This window comes from Culex pipiens, chromosome 2, assembly GCF_016801865.2.
Source record: "Culex pipiens pallens isolate TS chromosome 2, TS_CPP_V2, whole genome shotgun sequence".
Taxonomy (NCBI): Eukaryota; Metazoa; Arthropoda; class Insecta; order Diptera; family Culicidae; genus Culex; species Culex pipiens.
This window is the reverse complement of record NC_068938.1, coordinates 26,240,451-26,268,064: the sequence shown is the minus strand read 5'-3', so window position 1 is coordinate 26,268,064 and position 27,614 is coordinate 26,240,451. Positions and strand designations below refer to the sequence as shown.

General features: G+C 32.2%; 1 protein-coding gene, 1 long non-coding RNA gene and 1 other non-coding gene across 3 annotated transcripts in view; 2 read left to right on the top strand and 1 right to left on the bottom strand.

The window, feature by feature from the left end:
- The first annotated feature begins 279 nt into the window (after positions 1 to 279).
- Positions 280 to 351, top strand: Trnac-gca (transfer RNA cysteine (anticodon GCA)). Its single transcript has one exon. It is a non-coding gene; the product is annotated as a tRNA-Cys (tRNA).
- Positions 352 to 9,781: 9,430 nt separating this feature from the next.
- On the top strand, positions 9,782 to 17,106 carry LOC128092794 (uncharacterized). The gene is made up of 2 exons (XR_008212015.1): positions 9,782 to 15,934; positions 16,019 to 17,106. It is a non-coding gene; the product is annotated as an uncharacterized LOC128092794 (long non-coding RNA).
- LOC120420966 (neuronal acetylcholine receptor subunit alpha-7-like) overlaps positions 12,468 to 27,614 on the bottom strand; it is a 209,487-nt gene continuing 194,340 nt past the window's right edge. The window contains exon 14 of the mRNA XM_039584098.2: positions 12,468 to 18,664. Coding sequence (XP_039440032.1) covers positions 18,512 to 18,664 — 153 coding nt within the window. The 3' untranslated portion in view covers positions 12,468 to 18,511. The remainder of the gene's footprint in view (positions 18,665 to 27,614) is intronic.

Below are 27,614 nucleotides of genomic sequence, written 5' to 3'. Positions count from 1 at the left end.
CCCAATGAAATCGTTTAGCAAACTATGAACCGTTTAGTTGCTCAATTAATTCACACTCAATCAAATTCCGCAAATACCAGCGATTAACCTAAGCCTGGACGCCTCCAACTTGCCGCCAACTCTACAGCTCAGCCGGATGACATCATCAAAAGACAACGCATCGCGAATCAAAGCAACAACTGCAGCAAAGAGCGATGTTTTGATTTCATTCTTGCCACGGTGGTTAAAAATAACCCGCGAAGCGTTTGCTGCGATGTGTTCTAAATTGTATTCAACCAGGGGGGTATAGCTCAGTGGTAGAGCATTCGACTGCAGATCGAGAGGTCCCCGGTTCAAACCCGGGTGCCCCCTCTGAGATTCTTTTTTGGGGGGAACAGATTTGAAGTAAAATTTGACATACATAAATAACTAACCAACTATGACAAATAATCGTAAAGAAATCATCCAGCTAGGTAATTCAAAAGTTCTGTGACATTTATGAACCTGGAAAACCCCAAATGTCACCAAAGTTACGACACCATTTGGGCAAAGTTTTTTCGCATAACCAATAAATGTCGCGAGCTAAAAAAGGAAAACGTTTGTTCTTTATTGTCGTGCATAATTCGAGGGCAATGTTTTGCATATACGATTTTCCCCTCAAAGCAATGGCCAAGGTTTCCCCCAAAGAGTAGTAATTCACTCTCCGAATGTTGGCGTGGCATGATTTGGCTTTGGCGGAAAAGTTCAAGGATAGGAAGTGACCACAGAGCTGGTGAGGGGGTTTTCCCTTATGTTTTATTGGTCAAGCGAGACAGGCGGAACGGTCGAATAATGTCAGCGGATTTGTTTGTCGGCGGTCAAGAGCGGATTATTGATTGTTTTAGAAGCATTTTTTTTTTTGAAGTTCAACACCAGACATAGAGAGGATTTTCATTTGGGAGTTCTTTGGGATGAATTCCCCAATTTTATTTTCACGTTTTAAAATCAAAAAATTTGAAATGGTAATTTATGAAATGACTGAAATGAAAAATAAAATTGAAATATATAAACTTATCAACTCAAAAAAAAAAGTTCTCTAAAATTTTAGTTTTCTTTTATTTTCTCAAATTAAATTTAAAACAGACCGCGTAAAAAGAGGTTTCTCTGTACTTGCAAAAGTAAAAGGTGTGTTGTGTATTCCAGAAATCTTTCTAAAAATTAATACCAACACAATTCAAAAAAGGAAAAATTACATCACTTATTGTCGTAATGTCAGATTTTTTTAGCATTTTAAAAACATTTGAATAAAAAGTGCAAAAACGATTTCCTTACTTAAAAAAAAATCTTGATTCAAATAACAAACACTCAAGCCAATTCCCGATTTATACAGACAATTGAAAAAAAGCACGATCAAAAAAAATCTATTTTGTCGATTTTTGGACAAGAGTTTCGTGGCTGAATTAATTTCCGTCACGATTTTTGCAATAATAACATTTTTTAAACTCACTTACTTTACGAGCTATCGTAGTTTTTGTGAATACGAAGTTAAAATACTGTGTTGAATCGTTATGCACATTTGTGAAAATATATACATTCGAGCAACTGGAACATTTAATAAGTTTTTTTTTTTTTACCTGAAATATCAAGCCATTTGTCGACAGTTTAAACATTAAGGCTAATGAGAAATAATGAGAAAAAACTATTTTTTCTCATTTTTTTTGCAGGTCTTTATCATCGCAAATATTTAATGCAATTATGCAAATTATTAAAAACAAACTTTATAACAACAACAAAAAATTAAAAATAAATAAATAAAATTAATCTCTGCATTGGTAGGTATTGTAATCTTTGCATTATTTTGAAAAATATGTTTTGTTTTAAATTTTTTATTATTTTATTTTTTTCTATTTATGTTTTTTTAATCTTGATTTTAAAAAATGCGTGAAAAATCTTTATCAATACTTTTAATAAACTCATTTTTTTGTTCTTTAAAACAAAAAGAAACATATTACATTAAAAAACACACGTTTTTTTATCACCTATTTATTAATAAATTTGTATGACTTGAATTTTTTGTTAGAATCCAAAATCTTAAATAGACCCCCAACCCCGAAGAGCATGACGTTCTTTTTGGATGACGCCTTACCAGAATTATTATTTTTAAACTAGATTAGGTTGTGCAAATTGAGTGTCTACACGGAGAAAAAAGAATTCCCAAAATCGTGAACAAGCGTTCATGAAAATGAGAACCACGAACAAAGTATTCAAATCCCATGGTACGATTTCCAGAAACGTACCATGGGATTTGAACACTTTGTTCGTGATTCCCATTTTCTAAACGCTTGTTCACGATTTTGGGAACTCTTTTTTCTCCGTGTAGTCAACCTATCTAACAAAATTTCAATTTATTTAAAAAAATGTCATAACATTAAATTTAACTCTTAATCTTTAATCAAACTATTTTTTTGAAATTTAATTTTTTTTTTTCAAATTCCCTTATTATTCAAAATTATTAGGTAAATAAATAATATTCAGAAAGTTCGTTGAAATATAGTTTTTTTTTTCTTTCCAAATTCATAAAAACCTTTAATGATGTAATAAAGTGCAAGATTGGCCCAAGTTCAAAATGTTTTTTCAACCCTTCACTGCTTATATTTTTTTTTTTTCAAAACAAAATATTTTTCCCGTTTTCAGAAGGTCATTTTGAGCAACTTTTGTTCTACGAAAAACTTTACATCACTTGTTTTATGTTTTTCTTGTTTCATTATAAGTATTTTAATTTGGTGTTTTTGGTAGTATTTTGCATATTCTACCTCCTCCTATCATTACATTTTACCTATCAAATTTTTTAATGTTTGTACAGTTACTTTTTCATTTTTTGATTTGTTTTTCATAATTTCTGCTTTAAAATGGCACCATTATCATTTAAATTGTGAAAAAAATGCTTAGAGGCAAAGTCTGGGAAACTTTAAATATTTCTGCATAGGGGAACAGCATCTAATTCCAGCGTGCCTCTAATGTTGGCAGGTCAGAACTTTGACATTCAAATAAAGCTAATTAAAAGCGTTTTCAACTGAAATCGAGTGATAAATAGCTCAATAAGAAGTGAGCAAGCATGTTTCTATCAAAAGTTTTGCAAAATTAGTTGTTTAAATAGTGAAAATCAGCAAATTGGATGGAATTAGGAGCGAGTGCTTGACCTGCCAAACATACGAGAATTTCCCCTACTTCTTTTTAATTAAAATAAAGGCAATGTTAATTTAATAAACAAACTTAATCCACCTAAGTGGTTGGTGCTTTCCTCACTCTTAAGCAACTATTGGTGATTCGATGGATTTGGACAGAAATTTCATCTAGTTTTTCTTTAAATCCGCTAAAAAAAGTACACAAATATCACTTAAGTGGCCATAACTCGAGACAGGGTTGCCAGATCTTTGATGTTTTGGACTCGTTGGAAAGGTCTTGCGATTACCTAACCAACGATGTATAACATGATAATATTTGAATCGATTTCCGGTCACTTATCCGACATCCGGATAAATACAAAAACACATTTTTATACATAACTTTTAAACTACATATCGAAACTTTTTACAAATCAATAGTTACGTATTGGACCTTAAGGCTTAAACCAAATCGAGTGCAACTGGTTTTACCAAAATCGGTTCAGCCAGTGCTGAGAAAACTAATTGAGAATTTCGGTCACATACACACACACACAAACACACACAGACATTTGTTCAGTTTTCGATTCTGAGTCGATAGATATACATGAAGGTGGGTCTACGAGATTTCTGTGAAAAGTTAATTTTAGAGCAGGATTTTAGCCTTACCTCAGTGAGGAAGGTAACACAGCCAAAGTTGATCGATGAAAAAATGTCATTTAAAAAAAAAACGTTACTTAATCCACCGGAAGGTGGTTGCTGCCTTCCTCCTAAAAGCCTTGCAACCACACACTACGAAAGCTTTGGCTTACGCTTACTTAGTAAAGACACTATACATCTGAGTGCTGCCATCTAGGTATGATAAATTTAATGAACCATTTGAAAGCACTGCAGTGTTTGTGTGCGTGCACTGAGCGTAAAGTTCCGACAGCTATCCGCCGGAGCTTTCAAATTATGTAAATAATGACCCTTTTTAGTATCAACCAAAACAGTTTTTCGAACATATCTTTTAAAGTACTGCACCAAGCCGGATGAAATTTAAAAAAAGACTTAAAGAACCTGAAGGCAAATCCAAAAACATAGATCCGGACAAAATCGGTTGAGCCAGTTCCGAGAAAAGTGAGTGAGAAAAAAAATTCTACGTCCATCCACACGCACAGACATTTGCTCAGAATTTGATTCTGAGTCGATATGTATACGTAAAGGTATATCTGGGAGGCTTATTTAAAAAGTTCAATTTTTGAGTGATTTTATAGCCTTGCCTCAGTGAGGTGAGGAAGGCAAAACATTGGCAAAGTCACATAAAACTTCCAACTCATAAATTTTCTAAAATTTCAAGAGTTCTTCTTTCCAATGCTTTATAAAAATCAAAAATTGGTTGAAAATGGATTTTTGGTGATTTTTTAAATTGAAGCCCGTCTAAAGGCGGGGTTGAGTTGTAGAGGGTTAATATATTTAGAACAACACAACTGCATGAGCAATTACTACAACCGCTGAAACCAATGAATTGTTATCTGCACTATAGAATAGTTTGATAATTATATTTTTTAGAATTTTCATTCAAACTTTCTGCCTTTAAAATCTAATGGTAGTCAAATCGTTATTACTCGGATTTAGTTAGAACATTTACGTGAAGACTTCCATCATTGTCATGATTTTTCCTTCAAATCTTAAGATATAAATTTTGCGTCGCTTTCAATATTTTGACAAAATTCCTTCAACAAGTTGTTTAGAATGCTGATTCCTTTTAGTAACGATTATCACATTCCTTGTAAAGTTATGGAAATCGTCATTAATCAATGATTGCCAACTAGGACGTCAATGATTGTACCACACAATTATATAAATTTTGAAACAAACTTGCTTTAGATCAAAAAATCCTTCAGTGGCTTCAAGAAGGCAACAACCGGCACAAGCTGATTCATTTTGATGCAGAAATTCATTAAATTGAATTTAATACAGAATATTTTTAGTGATGATCAATCTTCTTCGAAAATGATCAGCGGTTTCACCTTAAAAACTAATATAAATTTTTGGAAAAAAAATATTGCGAAAAAACTCTTTGTTGAACTGTTCATGGAAATTTCACTAATATTCAAAATTATTATTAATGAGAAAAATTTTAAGTTAAAAGTTTGCATTACAGTGCTATGGGTATTTCCAATCTTTGGTTCCAAAACGCAAATTAAAAAAAAAGCTTTAAAGTTACAAATTTAATTGAAAACGCTAAATAAGAAAAATATATTGAACTTTTTTCAATGAAAAATAATAGTTACAGCATACTTTATTTTCTGGACAATTTTAGAGAGTTGGAAAACCCCTATTTTGGTTCCAAAAAAGTAGTTTATGCAACAAGTTGCAAAACGAAGATTTTTTTCAGCACGACTGGTACATTTATCCAACGAGGTTTACCGAGTCAATCAACCACGTGTTAAGTAAATGCAGCGTCCAAAACACAAAATAATATTGAAAAATGTTACCTTTCAACACATGTACTGAAAAGTTCAACTTTTTACCACCCATTTCAGTGCTGAAAAGTAGAACTTTTCAGCATTGGTATTGAAAGGTATTATTTTTCCATTCTGTTAGTTTTGGTTGGGAAAAGTAGGCCGTTTCGGCGCTCTAGAATGACAGGAAAACTGAATAGTTTCAAATTTATTAATTTTGACTTCAATTTGCGTTTAGCTTTATTTTTTTTATTAAATTTTGTAACAATTCTTTTTTAATGTTTCTGTTTCTTAAATAGAAATCAAAAACAAATCTTGAACTTCACAGGGCAGATGTGAAATTTCACGAATTTCACGCTGTCCGCGAAATCGTGAAAATTCACTAACGCTAATAATAACCTAGAGGATCGAAAGAAATGTTGTATTTTGCATCCTATTGACAAGAGTGTTTGTGGGTATGTGGGAATAAGTGGAATGACTGTGTGTTACAAATTTAAGAGAAATAAAATCAATAAGTCGTTTTCAAACCAGTAATATTTGGAATTACTTTATATTTCGAAATGATTATATGAATTTTAAAATATTTGTTATTTTATTATGATTTAAGCACTTCAAAATCAAAAAGTTGTCACTAGACAATTTGTCAACATACAGTTTGTCAAAATCTACAATTTACTCTCCCAAATCCCGTACTCGTGTCATTTACCTTGTAATCATTATCTCTCTTGAATTGTCGTTCCCCAGACACCCAAGTCACGAGCTCACCACAGTTTGATTGACTCTAATTAGGATCGCATTTTTCGGTCACATTTTTATTGGGTCCCAATCCAGACGGTCATCAGACAGGGTTGTAAACAAAACCGAAAAAGAAGAAACTCCACATTTATTGGTCATCGATGTTTATTATTCGAAACGTACTCGCCTTTTTCATTTGAAGAAGTTTTCTCACAGTTTTTATTTTTCGTTTTTTAATATATTTTCATCAGTTTTTCTGTTTTGTAATTACAAAATTTGTCAAAATTAAGTTCTAAATAGAATTTGGCTAGTTTTGCTCATTTTTTTTCTTGTCAAATACAACGTGTGTTTGTCCCACTTTTTTCACTTTTCTTCACTTTGAATAACCTCGCTCATATTCATTTATTATACACAAAAAAACCTATAGCAAACAAAATATTCGTGGTTCGTTCTGGCCCTTAAGCAGCGCTGATTCTTTTTGTTTGTTTTTTTTTTAATCCGATTTCCTAACCTTTCTCGAAGAGTGAGAGAGAGTTTTCCGTTTGCTTCTGCGTGTGAATGGGTTTTTTCTTCTTCTTTTTGTTCTTCCTGTATGGGAGTGAGAGAATGCGTCAACAAAGGTTTTATTTAAAAAATCTAACTTTTTAGCTAAAATGTGTGTTTGTTTGTGTTTGTGTGTATTCGGTAGCGCTAAGTTGTATTCTCTTTTGTTTTTTTGTCTCATTTTTTCGCTATTTTAGTTTTATTATGTAACAGTGGAAATGATTCAAGAGTATTTGCGACCTTTTTTGCTTGCTGGTTTTGTCTAGATTTTTACTGAAATTTACTATTTTTTGTTTTGTATTTGCTTTTCTTTTCCGACCATTTTCGCGTTTTTTTTTTCTTTTCTCTTTCTAGTTTACTCTGTTCACTTTGCACTCACTGCGTGCTCGTCAACTGATAATTGAATAGTATTTATCTATTTATTAAACTTGAAAATTGTCTCTCTCGCTATGTTTTTTTTTGTTTTTCTGGTTTCGACTAGTGTTTGTTGGGGTGAGCTGAGTTTTTTTTTGTGTTGAATGTGTTGTTGTGTGTATCTATTTGCTTGCGTCTGATTTGGTTAGTTCTATTGGATTTCTCTCTGAGACAAAAGAGTGTGTGAGAGTGAGAGTCTCGCTCACTATCTCGCTCTTTTGCTATAGCCGGATTAATCGATTAGTAGTTTCTATTTCTGTTTATACTTTATTATCGAAAAATGATTTGCTCTTGTCTTTTTTTTGTGGAACTAACGACTTCTAGTTTATCTTGCTTGCTCTGGCTTCACACACGAGGAACAGTACAAATCAGTTTAAGGCTGTATATCTGCTTTTTTTATTTGGAGGATCGTACAAAAACTAAGCCAATCAACAACAGTGTGCCCAAACCGAAAGATTTTGGTGAAATATCGATGTCAGTACGCAAAATAATAGCCATTTTCGGTCTGTTTTCTACTTCGAATGAGATTTTTTCTTTCGATTTCATCATTTCCTTTCACTTGTTTTCTTTTTATTAATTTATTAAATGCTCCGATTTGTTCCTAACTTTAAGTTCAATATGTACAAAATCACAATTTTTGACAGGGTCTTACGCTCAAGTAGAGTTTTTGGAAAATTGCCATCGGTTTTTAGTTTCTTTTTTCTCCTTTTCCTTTGTGGCAACACGAGTAGTGTAATATTTTCTAGAGCTAAAAGGGGATTTTGTTTTTTTTTTTTTGCTTATTGTTTCCTTTTTTTATTTTCATTCTTAAGGGGTTTGGTTTTTTTTGTAAGACTTGGAAATTTTGGAAAAAGTATCAGAATGAGAAACGTCACTTTTTTCGATCTTCGAAACATTTCTGTAAGTGTGTGTATGAGAGTGTGACAGCATGTTGGTTTTTCTTCTTGGATTTGTGTGATTTATTCTTGCGTTTAATTGCAATTTGTTACTTTTTTATCATTACTATTCTTTATTTAAATTTGATAAATGTCATATCTACAAATGCAAACTGCGCGAATGAGTGGCAAAAATGGAATGACTAATGAAATATTCAAATGGATTTGACAAGTGAGAAAGTGTGTGTTTGTGTGTGTGTGTGTGTTGGTGAGTTCAAAATTGATTGCGTGAAATTAACTCTAAAAATAGACGAATCCAGTTTGAAATGGCCGCTAGGTGGCCAATGGTGTTAGAAATGACAGCTTCCATGTATTTGAATATGGGAGCTCAGGAAAACTCAATTTTTAAGCAATAAAATGATTATTTATGATAAAAGTATTGATTGATTAGGTGCACAAAATGTGTCTAGAATATTATTAAAATAAAAACTGTTCGAAAAATTTGCAATCGAGATAAGTACACCATTCGATTCAGCAGGAATTTTGGGCACCAAAAATAAATAGTTTTCATATGTTAAGTATTTAATTTTAAAAGAAAATTAACAAATAGTATGAAAATCCAGACATTTAGTATGAGAGCTGTCAAATCTCTCACCATCAAAAAGCAGCGTTGAGCTTTCGCTGGATTTGTCTATTTTGGTGTGTGTTTTGGACACTCTGAGTAAGGTTCAAACTACCCGTTGTCAAAGTGTTGGTTGTCACCAGTGAGTGACGGTCAATGAAAGAGTAACTCACAACTTACATTTCTCTTGGTCACTCAGTTACAGAACTGTCATCTGATCGAGATCTCGGTGAGGATTCTCACTCAGTGAGCCCAAACAAACACACTGTCAACAAAACTTTCACAAAATTTTGCGTCGTTTGATACCCAATTGGATAATTTAAACTTTTGAGTATTTTCGAAAAATTACGTAACTCAGTGAAATTTTTTTACAAAAAAAGCATGATTTTTGCTTTGTTTGACAACAATATTGCAAACTATAAAAATTTGAGTATTTTTGAATAATACGGGATTTTGTGATTGTTGTTTTGTATTTTCCAAAAAAAACTTTATTCATGTGAAAAGGAAAATAAATGCTTCGTGTGATACACACATTGCTCATTTTGAAAATTTGAGTTTTTCGAAAAAATACAGTAATTTGTAAAAAAACATAATATTCAAACTCTCGAAAAAAATAACTCAAAAAGGTGAAAAAATCATCAAAAATGTTGCTTCGCTTGATACCCGATATTGAATATTTAGAAAATTTCGTTATTTTTGAAAAATACGGTAATTTGTGTAATACGGTAAATTTCGCTTCGTTTGATGCCGCTATTGCAAAATATGAAAATTTGAGTACTTTTGTAAAATACCGTATTTTATGATTTTTTTTTTGTATTTTCCAATGAGTTTTTCATTCTAATAATTAGAAAAAACAATCAAAATTTTCACTTCGTTTGATACACATATTGCACATTTTGAAAATAAGAGTATTTTTGAAAAATACGGTAATTTGTGAAAATTTTCAATATTTTCAAAAATAAATAAAAAAAACGTGAACAATGCAAACAAAATTTTGCTTTTATTGATACCTATATTGCCTATTTTGAAAATTTGAGTATTTTCGGAAAACACGGTGAATTGTTAAAATTTAAGTAATTTTCAGAAACATATTCTATTAATTATGAAAATTTGAGCACTTTTTAATAATACGGTATTTTGTGATTTTTTTTTTCATATTTTCTAAAAAAAACTCCATTAAGGTAAAAAAGCAAACCAAATTTCGCTTCGTATGATATGCATATTGCACATTTTGAAAATGTGAGTATGTAATTTCGAAAAAATACGGAAATTTGTGAAAATTTTAGTATTTTCTAAACACATAAAATATCGTCATCGTCCGGATAAAAACGATATAACGATCGTTATCATTATCAAGTCTCGAGAATTTTATCGTTAACAACCGTGATTTACAAATATAATTGGTCTATAAAATAAGAAATTTCAAAACTCGCGAAGAGAGAAGCACGACTGAATCTCTTTAAATTTTCGCTTTTGTGAGTTCAGGAAAACTTTTTTGAAGAAAATTCTTCTTAACTGAAGCTTGAAAAAAAAATCTATTTTGAAAATATGAAGCACATTTAACAATATCTGACGAAAATCTCGAAATTCTCAAAAGAGAGAGAAGAAACCGGGTTTCTCACAAATTTATCTCTCGGTTTATGTTATTTGAGACGGATTTTCTTCCGATCGTCTGCGAAAAAGTGACAGCTTGTCATGCGGTATCTATCAATTCTCATAAACACATATTAGTTTGGTTGAAATCGCTCCCGAAAATCTCTAAACTCGCAAAAGATTGAAGAGAGATTCTCCTTCAATTTTATCTCTTTTGATATTCTGGCATCGCTGATGATAGCTCTTTTGCAAGGTGCTCACATACACTACCAAACATTTGTTTTGATGGCTTCAAGATTGTTTTGTAAACGTTACAGAGACAAGGCAAAATTTATTTTAATTTCAATTTGGAATGAAAACTCAGGAAACTTTTCAGAAGAATCTTCACGGATATTTACTAACATTGGTGGTTTATAAAAACTGATATGACGTTTTATTTTTGACTGTTCTAGTAAGATAGAAAACTCGTCCAAAAATCTCGAAACTCGCAAAAGAGAGAATGGATACTGGTTCGCTTTCAAATTTCTCTCTCAGTTTGAGTTGAGACAACCTCCAAATTCACGAAAGAGTGAAGAGAATTTGGCCCTCTCTTAAAATTTTAGCTTCGCCTTTTAAGAAGTGCTCACACATACTATCAAACATTTGTTTTGATAGTTTGCTGACTGTTGAGTAAAAAATGGAAATTTGATTGCTCTTTTTTTGCTGACACTCAGATAAATTGTTTTAATAAGCTTATAAAATAAGTTGGATGACTAAATAATTTCGCAAAAATTAGTCACTCTCTTGTTTAAGGATTTACTGGTTCCCATTTTCACAGTGTGTGTATTTTATCAAAAGGTGGTCATTATTAACGATGTATGTATTGGTTGTAACTCTGCTCTATTTAGGTTCTATTGTTTCAATGAGTGTATGGCTATGTGTGAGTGTGTGTTGCATTCCGCCTGTCGCCCACAACTGATTTTGTATCTTTTGTTTAAGTAGGAATTCTATTTAGTGTTATGTACTTGCTTTGTTTAAATCTTCACGTCGCCATCGTACTTTTTTCGTCGCTTTATTTACTGATTTACTGCTTGCGCACTTTACTAATTAAAATATTCACATTTATCAAATTGATGTAAATTGCGTAGAAAATGTTTCATTCCCGTTTTAAGTTCATTCATTTTTTTCTTCTCTTGTCTTCTCTCTGGGTTTTATTTTTGTGATGTTCGTTTTTAAGGGGCAGGGGAGGTCACAAAACGTGAATTTAATTACTGATTTTTCGTTTTCTTTTTTTTAGTTCAATGGATTTTAAACGCTCGTCACACTACGTTTCGATTCGGATTCTGACTGGTTTTCAGTGTTTTGTTTTTGTTTTGTATTTCTCAAGAAATTGGAAGGAAGCAAAAGATGGGAGTTCGTGTGTATAAAAATCGTATTAAATGGTGCTGGTGGTGGTAGTTTTTGTAGCTCGAAAATAAACAATTCAACGGTGTAACAGTATTGGTGGAATCGATTCGATTGCCTCGTTTGCGTTTAGATTTTTTTTTATTTGGTATTCGTGTGAAGTGTGTGTGTGAGTGGGACTTTGGAGGTTGCTCTGCAGCTGCGCACGTGTGTATTAGTGTGTTAGGAGTGTAAAAATTAGTCTACCTTAAAAAATGCCTTTTACACAATCGTTTGTATCGTTCGTTCGATGGGGAAAATTATCGCAATATTGGTTGCAGTCTAGAAGTATCTGTGTGGGAGTGTTGAGTAAAGTCGTATTGTTTCAATGTATAGAGCAAGCTTCGTTCGTGCTGGTCGACTTGGGCGGTCGACGGAGCTGATTCTTAAACTTTCTTCTTTTCAGTGACGGGAAGGAGGGGTGCTCTAAGCGATTTTGACTATTTGATCTTCAATTACGTGATTTTTTTTTTGTTTTACTGATATGGTACATTTTAGTATTTTTCCAAGTCGGATTTAATGATTCAATTTCTCGCAGCTCTGCGCTCGCCGATTTGATTTCCTTCGTTTAATTTACTTGTTCGGATTAAAGTGTGCTGATTTTGGCAACGTGAGACGATATTTTTTAAGTGTGATTCTTTAATGTGTTTGTTTAATGCTGAACTCTTTTTCGGGACTGAAATTTTCCTCCGTGTTTTCTTTTTTGGCACAGTTTTCCAGTGCACGTGGTCTTTTCTGTCACTTGACAGTACTACAGTGTTTGTGTCTTCTCTTTTTTTTCAAGGGGAGCGCCATCTATGGCCGCCTCCTACCTTCACAGTATCTCTATTAGTGTGTGTGTGTGTTTCATCCAAAAGGGGTTCGCTCACTCAACAATGTTCGTGTGTTTTTTTGTAATTGATTATAATCATTAAATTGGGTTACCTCTTAACATATAGTCAACTTTACAATTTGGTTTACTGTACTATTTGAAAATTCATAGAATTTCGTAAATATCTGCTCAGCGCCACTTTTCACTGGGAAACCGTCGTCGTTCCTCGTCGTCCTGCGCCGTCCACATCCTGCCACGAGGGGTCCTCCAATCCAGCAAGTTGGCTTCCCGTGGAAAAAGTTCCTTTTTTTGCTGAGTAACTTTTGCTGCAAGGGTTCACTTTAGCGCTCACCCTTACATACTTGTTTTATCTTCTTTCAATTAACTACCACTTAATTATTAATTGATTTAAATTGTATCTCCTTTTTGTGCTTTCAAGTTCGTGATTTAATGCCTCAATTGTTTTCTTTTAATACTTGTTTTATTCAATTATTTAATGTCTTACTCTGTCTGTGGTTTTACTTTTTTTTATTTCCCTCACCCAGCTAGTGGATTTGATCTTCGGGAGACTTTCACTAATACCTTTAAACCTCTTGCTAGAATTACGCTTAAACTATCAAAACGTGATGAAAATCAATCCGTCAACAAATATACCCACTTTTTTGTACGAAAACGAAATTGTTCTAGTTTTGCTTTAAATGTTTACCTTCTCTTTTTTTTAAACTACATTTATAGGAAAATGGTTCAGTACTGCTTTGTTTGTATGCTTTTATTAATTCTTCCCCACACTTTGTTTTGGTTCCATCTGGCCCTAACTTCATCGCAACAAAACCACAACAAAACTGTACAGAACTGTCACCGTTTTGCTGGCAACCGCCCCACTGCAGTGCTGCCTCTTGTTCTTCTTTTTGTCTTATTAACCTTATCTCAGCGAATGTAAATTGTTTACATTTAATAAGAAATGCGACTGTTTTGTTTTGGGTTTTCGTGTGTGTGTTTTTTTTGCTTTGTTTAGCTCAGCTTTTTTTTCTTACAGAGCAAAGGAACTCGGAGCGCGGTGGAGCTGACAGGTGAGTTGGTTGGTTGGTTGAGGGTTAATTGTAGTTTCTTAAAAAAAATCACCCATCTCAAGGAAGATCTGGAAGCCTTGTCTTAAGTTATGGGTACCCAGTTTTTTATGAAGAATGTTCTGAAATTCATTAAAATAATTTAAAAAAAAACTATTTATTCTTCAATTAAAAAAAAGATCTGGCAACACTGTTTTACAGTAACTTTGCCTAAATTGAATTCATTACAATTTTTAATGTTAGATGTTGAAAATTTTCCACATCACTAAAAAGTTGTCAAAAATAATTTCTCATATGCCAAAACCATTGAAAATCTGGCAACCCTGTTTTGAGATTTCAGCACTAAATTTATAAATAGGATAAGATGCTATAAATTTTATTCAAAACACCATTCAAACTCCTACTTTCAAACATTCTGGAAACACTGCTAAGAAATATCGATACCATTTCGATTCAAAGTTTCTTGAAAATGTAAATTAAACAAGAGTCTGAACAAGGTTAAGTTTTGAATGATTTTCAAAATTTTGAAATTTTATCTGTTACTATCACTAGCAAGAAGCACGTAAAATTTATTGTCTGAGTTTGATCTTTTTGAGATCTGCTATTCAAAGTAGTCAAATTATGAAGTGTAAAGCAATTGATGTCAGAAATGTATAAATTTTCCGTTAATTTTGAAATAATTTAATCACCAACTTATAAACTGATCAACTTGGTTTATGGCTCATTTTAAAAAACTTCAAAATTAGTGGAAATCTCCCACTTTTATCATTTTGTAACTGTGATTTGCATTACCTCGATCGTTTAACCACCTTAAAATTCAACAACTCCTCCTCAACTTCTTGAAAAAGAACACACCACCAAAAAATCAGCACCTACTTCCCTACCAATTTCAAACCTGTGCCAATGTCACTCCAGATATTCAATGATTTTTCATTTCTCCAATACATTTAGTGTAGTTTTGTTTTGGATTAATTGTAAGTAAAATGATGCAGAAATTACCCTCTCGAACTGCAGTCCATTGAGCCCGAATGGACTGTAGTTTCACCCGAATAATGGCGCTCATTTTGTGTGTGCCCCTTAAATGCTACTATTTACAGAGATTTTTTTGTTTAATTTTAGATTCCGACGAAATAACTAGCTTTGTTTAAATTCCTCAGTTTGATTGAATGGCGATGTGTTTTTTTGGGAGTCGATGTGATTTGTTGATTTGCAAGAAAGTTGTCAGATTTTGGTAAAAATAATGATTTTTTATCCGGTTTAAGTCATCATGACACCTGCTATTGACATTTTTTGTAACCGTTTGATCATTTTAAAAGTCGAAGATCAAAAAGAAACAAAATCTCCAGAGAAAATATACATTTTTAACAAAAACTGCTTTAACTTTAAAATTTGACTGAATCAAGCAGCACAACTCAAATTGAGCAAAGTCAGAAGAACAAATTTGTCATGCTTCAGGTTAATGACAGTAGCAGAAAATATCTAAAATATTGAAAACATTTCAAGTGTATTTTACCCACCCACACATTAGGCCACTTTACCCTAATGTTCAACACTAGTGTATTTTACCCTAATTCTCAAGAACAGATCACTTTACCTTAATGTTCAACATTTAAATATTGTTCCTTAATGCCCAACAATAGGTCATTCTACCGTAATGCTCAATACTAGAGTATTTACCCTAATATTCAACACTTGAGTGTTTTACCTTTACGTTCAACACTAAAGTATTTTACCCTAATGTCCAACAACAGGTCACTTTACCCTAATGTTCAACACTTGAGTATTTTACCTTTACGTTCAACACTTAAATATTTTACCTTAATGTCCAAAAATAGGTTACTTTACCCTATTAATCAACACCAGAGTATTTTGCTCTAATGTCCAACACTAAAGAATTTTACCCTTATTCCAACTTGAAAATATTTCATGTGTATTTTACCCTTATGTCCAACAATAGGTAAAAAAAGCAAAGCAATCCACTTGAACGATCCCCTGGTCTTTTGTGGCATCTGTTGCAAGTTTCTGCTCATTTCTTGGTCACTTTACCCTAATGTTCAACACTAGAGTATTTTACTTTAATTACCAATACTAGAGTATTTTACCCTAATATTCAATAACAGGTCACTTTACCTTAATGTTCAACACTAGAATATTTTACCCTAATGTTCAAAAACAGGTACCCTAATAATCAACAATTGAGTATTCTACCCTAATGATCAACCCTTGAGTATTTTATCCTCATGTTCCAACACTAAATTATTTTACACAAATGTCCAACAATAGGTCACTTTACCCTAATATTCAACATAAGAGTATTTTACCCTAATGTTCAACACTATAATTTTTTACCCTTATGTCCAACAACAGGTCACTTTACCCTCGTGTTCAACACTAGAGTATTTTAACCCTGAAGACCAATACTAGATAATTTTAACTTATATTCAATAACAGGTCACTTCACCTTGATGTTCAACACTAGAATATTTTACCCTAATGTCCAACAACAGGTCAGTTTACCCTAATATTCAACACTAGAGTATTTTACCCTAATGTTCAACATTTGAGATTTTTCTTCCCTTATGACCAACACTAAAGTATTTACCCTAATGTCCAAAAACAGGTCACTTTACCCTAATGTTCAACAGTAAAATATTTTAATTGTACATTTTTGAAGAAAAGAATACTTTTTTAAATTTTATTTTTATTGTATTATTTTCATTTTTTCTAGCCCTTGAAAGTTTATTAACAATTAAAAAATTGCATGGGATTCAGATTTTTATTGAATTTTTCAATTGAATAAGGTAAACCAAATTTTGATATATTTTTTATTTTTCACGGTTAAATGAAACTAAACCAGCTCGCCCAAACCCACCAATCGGCTCAACCCGTCGATCTCAGCTGTCTCCAAACGAGTTCAACGCGTCTTATAGTGTCTCTCCGGGAGAGGATCAAATCTCTCCCGAATCCGCTCAGTTGTTTTGCTTCATTTTTTTCTTTGTCTCTCTTTCCCTTTCCTCGCCGTCGTCTCGCTCAGTAATAATTACAGTACTTTAATCAATAATTATTCAATAATTAATAATAATAATTTAAATATACTTTTTTTTATTATATATCACAGTCGTGCTGCTGTTGATAAATTTTTTACTTGACTTTCAATTGTTTTCTCTTCTCTCGCTCTTAAAATCAGCATCGGTCTTTGAGAGCGTGTGTGTGTGTTGGCCCAAGCCCATTGTTCTCGCGCTCACTGCGTTACATTTAAAACTTTCGCTCTCCTCTTTTACTCTGCTGCGTCTTGCGTTCTCTCTCTCTCTTTCTCATTCTAGCTTAATTTCTGCGCTTGCTTCTCGCATGGTTCCTTGGTTGTTTGATCCATTATTTGACACTTTCCGCATTTGCTTAATTTTTTTGCTTGTTTTCTTTTTTTGATAAACGTTACTACACAAACTCGAAAGAAGCTACCAAATATCTTTTCTCTCTTTTCTCCTGTGTCTCATCCATTCGCTCTCTCACTTTGTTTTCCGCTCTCTCCTCGTGATGACGCTCTCTCTGTTGGTTCTCTCTGTGTGCCATTCGCAAGATTGTTTACTTCTTTGTTTATCAATATAACGCCCCTTCTCTTTCCCATTGTTTCTCTCTCTTGTTTTGCCAACTTTGAGCTGCTGGTGCGCGTCGCTGCGACTTTTTTGTTTTCTTCTGATTATTAATTTAGAAATTTCCACTTTACTCGTTTGCATCCTTTTGGCCAACCCGATGCCCTTTCTCCCGTTTTGGCAACGGCAACCGCGCTGGCTCCTCCCCTTTCTCCCGAAGAGGGGAAAATGGGAGGAGCCAACCGCTGCTGCTTCAAAAAGGGCGAAAGGGGCTGCAGTTTTTCAAAGGTGCAATTCAATAATAATGTTCGAACCAAAGAATAAAGATTTTTTTTTGTTACTTTTTATATGATTTCTTCTTTAAATCTTCAATATCTTCGCTATAAATGATAACTTAAAAAAGTTGCTCAATTTCTTATCTTTTTAAAGTTATGTTTTTTTTGTTTGTTTTTTTTTTCTTTGTTTTGCTTGTGAGTTTGTGTGAGTGAGGGTGTGAATGATTTTTTTTGTTCAATGAATTCGTTTTTTTCGTCATCTCGCCACGTGAGTTTTTTTATTAGTTTGCCTAACAATTTCGCGATTTCTACAGACTGTACGTGTAACGATCGGTGCGCGCCGGGACAGATTGAGACGATTCGTTTTGTTTTTTACCTAACCTCAATCAACGAGAAATCGATGCATTGCTTTTGATTGAGAAATGCGCGTGAAACGAAAGTGATTGTATGAGCTGCTGTGAAAACGGAAACTGGACAGCAAAGTGCTGCAGTTTTCAAATTCCTAAAATTTCCAACAATCGCGATACGTTGCTCGATCTTGATATCAGTCGCCATTATTGCTTGTTCTCGAAAATAAGAAGAAAAAATATATGTCTCGATTTTCCTCAAACCTAGCGAAGAAGACCGATTCGAACTTTGCTTGCTGTAACGTAAAATGATACAATTTCCTGCAGAGAAAAAAAAAACCTAAATCTGATTTTGTGCTTTTGTTTTATTTTTTGGATACCTTCTGTAAAGGGTTAAGGTTTTCGACGTGTGTTTTACTATTTTTTTGGTTTCGTTTGGCTTTTCTTCGCTTTCTGCCTGTAGTTAAGATTTCCCACTTTCGCAGCTGTCGCCAGTTTTTTTTCTGATTTTCTTCGTGTCACTCACATGATTTTTCTTCCGCACTCTCTTTCCCCGCCTGAATTTTATTTAAAAAGTCTCGACAATAATTTAATGAATAACAAATTGATTTTATGATAAAACCAATAACAATAACCTTTTCCATATGGCTACGAAACGATGATGTGCGGTGCCGAAAATAGAACAGCTATGGTTGCCACTATTGTGAAAAATGTGAAAATTATAAGGCACAATCTATCAACTACCATTGCTGCGAATTTCCAATCCTTGGCGATATCGCTGTCCTCGTCCTCTTTTCGTATCTAAAATAAGAGAGAAAATTAATTAGTTAAGCAATTAAGAGTTGCAATTTTTTAAACCAAACACTACAATTTTTTATTTGAAACTACCTATTCACAAGAGGTGTTGCTTTACCAAATATTTTAATAATGTGAGCAGTTCTCTCAGATTTCGGTCATTCGATTTTTTTTGTATTTTTTAATCCGACTGAAACTTTTTTGGTGCCATCGGTATGCCCAAAGAAGCCATTTTGCATCATTAGTTTGTCCATATAATTTTCCATACAAATTTGGCAGCTGGCCATACAAAAATGATGTATGGAAATTCAAAAAACTGTATCTTTTGAAGGAATTTTTTGATAGATTAGGTGTCTTCGGCAAAGTTGTAGGTATGGCGAAGGACTACACTGGAAAAAAATGATACAAGGTAAAAAAAATTTTGGTGATTTTTTATTCAACTTTTTGTCACTAAAACTTGATTTGCAAAAAACACTATTTTTATTTTTTTTTATTTTTGGTTATGTTTTAGAGGACATCCATTGCCAACTTTTCAGAAATTTCCAGGTTGTGCAAAAAATCTTTGAGCGAGTTATAAATTTTTGAATCAATACTGATTTTTTCAAAAAATCGAAAAATTGGTCGCAAAAATTTTTGAATTTCATTTTTCGATGTAAAATCAAATTTGCAATCAAAAAATACTGTAGTGAAATTTTGATAAAGTGCACCGTTTTCAAGTTAAATCCATTTTAGGTGACATTTTTGGAAATAGTCGCAGTTTTTCATTTTTTTTAAATTAGTGCACATGTTTGCCCACCATTGAAAAAAATATTTTTGAAAAGCTGAGAAAATCCTCTATATTTTGCTTATTCGGACTTTGTTGATACGCCCCTTAGTTGCTGAGATATTGCCATGCAAAGGTTTAAAAACAGGAAAATTGATGTTTTCTAAGTTCCACCCAAACAACACACCATTTTCTACTGATGGTCCGATTTTCAATATTAAAATATGAAACATTCGTGAAATTTTCCGATCTCTTCGAAAAAAATATTTTCAAAGTGTTTAAACCAAGACTTACATTTTAAAAGGCCGTAATATTGAATGTTTGGCCCTTTTGAAATGTTAGTCTTTGTTCAAAAAAATTGAAAATATTTTTTTCGAAAAGATCGGAAAATTTCACGAATGTTTCATATTTTAACATTGAAAATCGGACCGTTAGTTCCTGAGATATCGACATTAGAAAATTGCGTGTTGTTTGGGTGGGACTCAGAAAACATTAATTTTCCGGTTTTTAAACCTTTGCATGGCAATATTTCAGCAACTAAGGGTCGTATCAACAATGTCCGAATAAGCAAAATATAGAAAATTTTCTGTGCTTTTCAAAAATATTTTTTTCAAAGGTGGGCAAACATGTGCACTAATTTTAAAAAATGAAAAACTTCAACTATTTTCAAAAAAGTCACCTAAAAATTGATTTAACTTGAAAACGGTGCACTTTATCAAAATTTCACCGAAGTGCTTTTTGATTGCAAATTTGATTTTACATCGAAAAATGAAGTTCAAAAATTTGTGCGACCAATTTTTCGATTTTTTGAAAAAATCAGTATTGATTCAGAAATTCATAACTCGCTCAAAAATTTTTTGCACAACCTGGAAATTTCTGAAAAGTTGTCATTTGATGTCCTTCTAAACATATCAAAAAATAAAAAAATTAAAAATAGTGTTTTTTTGAAAATCAAGTTTTAGTGACAAAAAGTTAAATAAAAAATCACCAAAAAAAATTTTACCGTGTTTAATTTTTTTTTTCAGTGTAGTCCATATTCATACCTACAACTTTGCCGAAGACACCAAAACGATCAAAAAATTCCTTCAAAAGATACAGATTTTTTAATTTTCATACATCATTTTTGTATGGCCAGCTGCCAAATTTGTATGGAAAATTATATGGACAAACTAATGATGCAAAATGGCTTCTTTAGGCATACCGAAGGCACCAAAAAAGTTTCAGTCGGATTAAAAAATACAAAAATTAAAATTTAAGAAAAAAGACCGAATTCGTAGAGAATTGCTCAATGGTATTAGCTTTTCACTATTAACCCAGAAATCCATTCCGCAAAATTCCTTATTCCAGAATGACCCTTATTCCAGAATAAATTATTCCTTAAACTGATCCTTTTCTAAACGATTATTGTTAGGCTTGGTAACTTTTCCCTAGCTTTGTTTTTTTTTTTTAAATGGCTCGTAAAATCTTATTTGTTAATTAGAGAAAGTACTTTTCATACAAAAATATGCATTGTTTTTCAATCAACTTTACAATTCCTTTTTTCAACATGACATTAGAACAAAAGAAAATATTTTGAGTGAAATATTTAAAACTGTCTTATAATTGAATTTTTAAAACATGTCCGATCGTATATATAATAAAAATTCAGGATTTGTGAATTTTCACGATTTCGCAGACAGTGAGAAATTGGTGAAATTTCACAATTTCCGCAAAATTCCGTGAAATTTAAATCAATGCTTCAAAATTAAATAAATAACAAATATTTCACAAAACTTGTTAAATAAAAATTTGGTGAAAAATATGTTTGGTAAATACTAAATAGATATATTTTCATTGAAAACATAAGAGATTGTAAATATTAAATTTTGTTTATTTAGGTAAGATAGGGACCATCCATAAACCACTTAGAAATTGGCCTGAAAAATCAAGGGGCAAAAAAATACTTTTTCGAAAAACTTCTAAATGTTTATGAAAAATTAAGTTTAATTAACAGCGTTCATAATCATATTCAACATGTTTGAACTTCTTTGAAAACATTTTAAATTTTCATGAAATTCCAATGTACAGTTCCACGAAAAGTTTTTTTCATTTGTTCAGAATTTGATTCTGAGTCGATAGGTATACATGAAGGTATATCTAGGAGGTGTATTTAAGAAGGTCATTTTTCGAGTGATTTTATAGCCTTGCCTCAGTGAGGTGAGGAAGGCAATAAGCCATTTTATGAAATGTTGTAGTTTTTTCTTTGCCTCGTGAAAATTCCACGAAACTTGATAGTCTCGTGAAACTGGAAATTTTCAGCTTGTATATTCACTTAACTTTTTTACTTAATTTATGATGTACAATATACAAAACAATTTTCGGTTGAGTAAAATAACAGTTTATAGGATATTTAATACTTTTTCACGTTCCGTGAAATTCTGCGAAATTTTGTGTTTTCAAATAGTGGTCACCGTGATAATTACATTTTCCTAGCGTGAAAAATCAGTACGCCTAATAATTATGAAAAAGTATACATTATAAACATTTAAAATTAAGTGTGTTTTAATATTCGATTTGTCTTTGATTCGCATCTGTTTCATTATTGGCTGATTCATATTTTCCTATTTTATTTAATTGTTAAATTTATGAAAATTCGCAGAAACTCTTAAATTTTGAGAATTTTACGCTATCCTTTGTATCTGCAAAATAACTTCAATATTTCAATGAAAATTTAAGGGCAATCAGCTGAAATCAATTTAAAATGCATTCCCCTGCGTTTAGAATAATTTTTGCATGTTTTGGTTGATTTAAAAATCATTTTAATTTTAGAAAATTTTTGATGTTAAGTATCGTAAAAAGTTTTTATTTTGTTGAATTTTTTGTTTTCGTCAAATCGTACATTTTTTGAAAATTTGAAGATTTGAAGATTTGAAGATTTGAAGATTTAAATTTGAAGATTTGAAGATTTGAAGATTTGAAGATTTGAAGATTTGAAGATTTGAAGATTTGAAGATTTGAAGATTTGAAGATTTGAAGATTTGAAGATTTGAAGATTTGAAGATTTGAAGATTGAAGATTTCTCTTGTTAGTTTGGTTGGAATATGGCTAACATATAAATAGCCAATTAAAAGAGCAATGATTTGTTTATTTTCTGAAATAGGAAAATTCGTTATAATTCAACATACGAATTATATAAGATAAAAGCCGGCACCCAATGTAATAGTTTTGAAGCCAATTTTCCAGATACTCATAAAATTCCCCACTCCCTCCTCAAAATCTAGCAGGGATGAGATCTTCATTTGCACCATTTCCGGCTTGACCCCAAAATTTCCTCCTCCCTTGAGGCTGTGTTTGTGGCTAACTTCATTATAGCAGCTATCAGATCTAGATCGGAAAAAACAGGCGAGGGGAAAACTTTCGCTGACCACAGCATCCCCCCTAAGAGGGGAGAAGAAACGGAAACCCACCGGAAGTCAGCAATTTTAGCCGGAATCGCTAAATCAACGGTTCGTTTTTGGTTTGTTTTTTTTTTCGTATTTATGCTCCTGCTGAGATTTGTGTGAAACTTTAATGAGTGGTGAATGCGAACAGGATTTCTTTCCGAGCTGATTTAAACTGAAATACACCACAAAAGTGGCGGAACCAAGCAACAGGCTTCAAACTGACCACTGGCGTGGTTTAATGAAAGAAGCCGGGAAAATTTCTCCCACTTCCGATTTGCTTCTTCTTTTTTTTCGCTTGCAGTTGCAGAATTACTGCGAAAACCACTTTTAACTGCGTTAACTGCAGACGGGTGGAAAAGTAGTTTCCTCCTACTTTTCCCCTTCCTGTTTGAAGTGGAAGTTGAAATAACGATCGTGACGAGATAATTTCATTACATTTGCAGTTGACTGCGCTGACTTTTTTTTTCCCCTCCCTGGGAGGAAACCGTCTCCGGTTGGCGCGCTGATTGTATCATCATTATACTCGTTTTCGGTCCTTTTCATCATCGCGTTTATATTTGCACTGGCGGGACACGCAAATGCAATTTTGAGTAATGTAAAATGGGGATAAATTTGATTAAGAAGGAAATCAACAGATCTAAATAAGAGCGTTTCATTTTCCTTCCAAAGGTGTCATTAAAAATTTCAGGTTGATTGTAACTTTTCACGATTATTTTAATTTTCGAAAAAGTTGTAGAAAAAGTTTGATTTTGAGAGAATTGTAAAATATTATATAACAACAGTTTCTGTACAAATAAATCAATAAAAAACAATAAATTCCCGAAAATAAAATTAACTTTTCATTTCGAGGCATTCACCATCCACCAATCCTTGGGCATTACAATCTTAATTTGTCAAAAGCCCAAAAGTGTCCCATTTGAATACAAATGCATTAAACTTCAAATATGGTATTCTGAGTAGTTTACAAATGCGCAGCCTATTATTCATCAGAAATTTAAATTGCTCGCATTATTTTTTTAGAATCTTGATTTGCAAGGAAAATTTTAAAAGAGAGGAGATAAAAAATATCAAATAAAATTTGCATTGTTATGAAAATGCAATTTATGCACTTAGCAAAAACATAAATCATAAATGGATGCTGTCGAATTTATGCAAAATATCAATATTTTAATCTTATTAGGCTAGTATAAATATTCAAAATCGGCACGAAAATCAGGGGGCAAATTTTTATTTTTTTTCAAAGCACTTCAAAATTTTAATTTAAGTGCAATCAGCTGAATGCTTTTCCCTGCGCTTAGAATTATTTTTAAGAAGTTTGGGTTTATTGATTTGTTTTTTTTTTCATATTTAAATTGGAATATATTCTAAATATAGTAGATTCATTCAAAAATGTCTGAAAATATTTTTCCCTGATTCCTTGTAATATAATAGTTCATATGCTAAAAAAAATCATATATCCTAAACAAGTTAATGGATATTTGCATTTTTTTATATGTTATGTAAAATATTACAAGGAATCAGGGAAAAAAAATTCAGACATGGGCTCTTTGGTCCCGAGACCATGAAATCGGCAAACGAAAATTTCATAGGATCTTTTCAAATATTCAGCTAGTTTTTTTTTGGACCTCAACATATTTTTCCTAAAAAGCCCAACTAATAACCTTTCTTTTGAATTGTGGCGCTCTAAAATTGGTTCATTCGTTCCAGAGATATGATGTGGTTTTTGCGAAAATCGACGAAAAATGCAATTTTATGGACCACCCGATTTCGGATAGGATCACCCTAATCATAGGATCATTTGGGCCAAAGAACCCCCACTCCAAATTTGAGCCAAATCGGAGCACTTTTGATTTGGAGACTTCCTAGAGCGTCCAATTTCCCGGGGTTACAGAATTCCCGGGAAACGGGAAATTTTTAAACAAATTTCCCGGGAAATCCCGGGAATTCCCGGGAAACTAAAAATTTATCGAAAATTGTTCTGATCTATATTCTTCAACAAAATTGTATAAAATAGGAATTTAATGATCAAAATAAGTGCGAGGGTCAATTAATGCCTAAACCGCTTGCAGAACAAAAAATCAAGAAAATATATAAATATTCTAAATTTATAGGCTTGAAATTCGTACAACAATGTTGTAATAAAAAAATAATCATTAGTATTTTTGTGCAGTATTATTTTTCTAATCACAGTGTTTGGACAGCGAGTGAAATGAATCCATGCTTCAAAACCAAAAAATTGCAATTAATTATGGAGTTGTGATCAGCTTGAGAGAACATGATAAAGAATAATATTGAGATGACGTTGAAATGGAAAAAAAATAATAATGAAGAAAATATAGATTTGTTGACAAATCTTATTTCCATAACAAATATTACGCATTCAATTCACCTTAAAACTGCCTTTTCACTAAAAATATATCTTTTATGAAATCACAACTCAAAGTTTTTAAATATTTGGAGCTAGTCTTTTAAATATGTTTGCATTTTTTGTGCACCTTCTATTCAATACGAAGTAGTTTTTTAATGATTCAGATTAAAGAATGACTTCGGCTAAAAGATATTTATTCCACTTACGCTCTGTTAGCTCAAGAGTAAATTCTTTATATTAAACTGTAAACACTTTTAAACAAATTAACCAAATTTTTCTTGCACAACCCTCTTTGAAACATCAAATGATTTTTTTTTTTCAATGTTCATCCAATTAGGCTGGTACAAATATTTATTAAAGTTTTTGTCACCCCCCCCTTCAAAATTGGCCCGAAAAATCAGGGGGCAAAAAAAAATTTTTACAATAAACTTCAAAATTTCAATGAAAATTCAAGTGCAACCAGCTGAAATCAAATTAAAATACATTCTCCTGCGTTTAAAAACATTTTTAGCATGTTTGGGTTTATTAAAAAATCTTAAGATTTTTTGAAAATTTTCGATGCAAATTTTTTTTTTCGGTGCAATTTTTGTTTTTGTCAGATCTTAGATTTTTTTGAAAACTAATGATTGCAAAACAACTGAACTAGTGTAAAATGCATTCTAAAACACTTTTTTCATTTAAATGTGAAGACTACGGCTTGCTATTTAAATTTTTATTTTTTTTTTATTTTTTGCCCCCCCCCCCCCTTGACCTCGGCCAGGGCCGAGGGACAAAAACTTTTTTAAATATTTGCATCGGCCTTAGGCCATGGTAAACATAATCGTGAAAAAAACTTACTTTTGATCTTGGCAAAAAGAAGTACCATATTTTTTGATAATATAACAACAATTTTCGTTTAAAAAACTAACCAGAATTATAAAAGTTGATTTTCATTTCAAAATATCGAAATTTTTGTTGCTTTACGAATGGAGTACCCGACGCGATTGGTAGTACGCAATGTTTTTCTTATGGAGCGAAGTGTCAAACTACCACTCGAATCGGGTATTCCATAAACAAGATCCCAGTTGTAAAAGCTTCAGAAACCAAGTCAGAGACTAATATTATCTGAAATATACCTTGACGTGAAATTTTCAGACGAACTGATAAGTTATAAGAACATGAAATTGAATTAAATCAAATAAAATTGAATGTTTTCATTTTTTTGTAGATTAAAAAAAATGTGCCAAGAAGTTAGGAAAATGTAAACTTCCGCTTGAATTTCGGGAATTCCCGGGAAAATTTACAAATTTCCCTGGAAACGGGAAATTTGACGCTCTAAGACTTCCTGTTTGACGTGGAATGGCTGATTTTTTGATCAAAACGAAATTTTACAACAAAAAAAAATCTGAGAAAGTTAAAAACCATTTTATAATCACTGATTCGTAAAAAATCAAAAACATTTTAACCTAAAAATTGCTATAAGATGAAAACGGTGCACTTTTTGATTTCAAAATTTGGTTTAAAATTAAAACTAGTTTTTTTTTGCTTTTTTCAATTTCTTTTTATTTTAAATTTATAAAAAAAATACAAGTTCGGTCAAAGATTTTTTGTCCATTCTGGAATTTTCTGAAAAGAAAATTATTTCAGGTACAACACTGCTGAAAACAAAAAAAAAAAACGATCAAAAACATCCTGTAAAAGATTTCACAAAAGACATCGATTATTGAACTTTCAAATTGTATGCGTTACATAAGTCAAATTAATTAATTAATTAAAAAAGCAATTTCAGCTTATTAGAATACATAAAATAGCAAACAATATTTTCATCTACCCAACTGCAATTTCAATTAATTACTTCTCACCAATCTATCCCCTGCAAAATCAGAAGTGGGTCACATTCCATCAGATGGTGTCTTTTTCCAACATTTTTTTTGTGAGCTATCTTCGTTTCATCTGCTCCATCCATCCCAACCCAGCGCTTCCAGAGAACAATTCTGGAGTTTTGTTGAAAAGGTCCAATAAACCAAATTTCCATTTTTTTGCTTGTCGGGTGTTTTCAAAACCGCCTTGTATCAGGGGTATTAACACCTAAAAAGCAAAAACTGAAATTTTGGTTTGTTGGACCTTTTCAAAAAATAAAAATAAAACTACTGAATTCACAATTTCAGCAGAATCCAACAGCGTCCAACACTCGAAAAAATAACACACCAGTTTGTGTGCGAAACACAAAAAAAAGTCAACAAAACACGAAATCATGCCCGCGAGCGAATTCTGTGTTACACAAGTGAAAGCACACACACACATGCACATTTGTATGTGAAAAGTTGGTGAAGGCATGAGTGTTGAGCAATTGTTGCTCTCCAACGCGTTGTTGTGAGCGTGAATGGATCGTTTTACGATTTTCCACTGGGCATTCAAATTGAT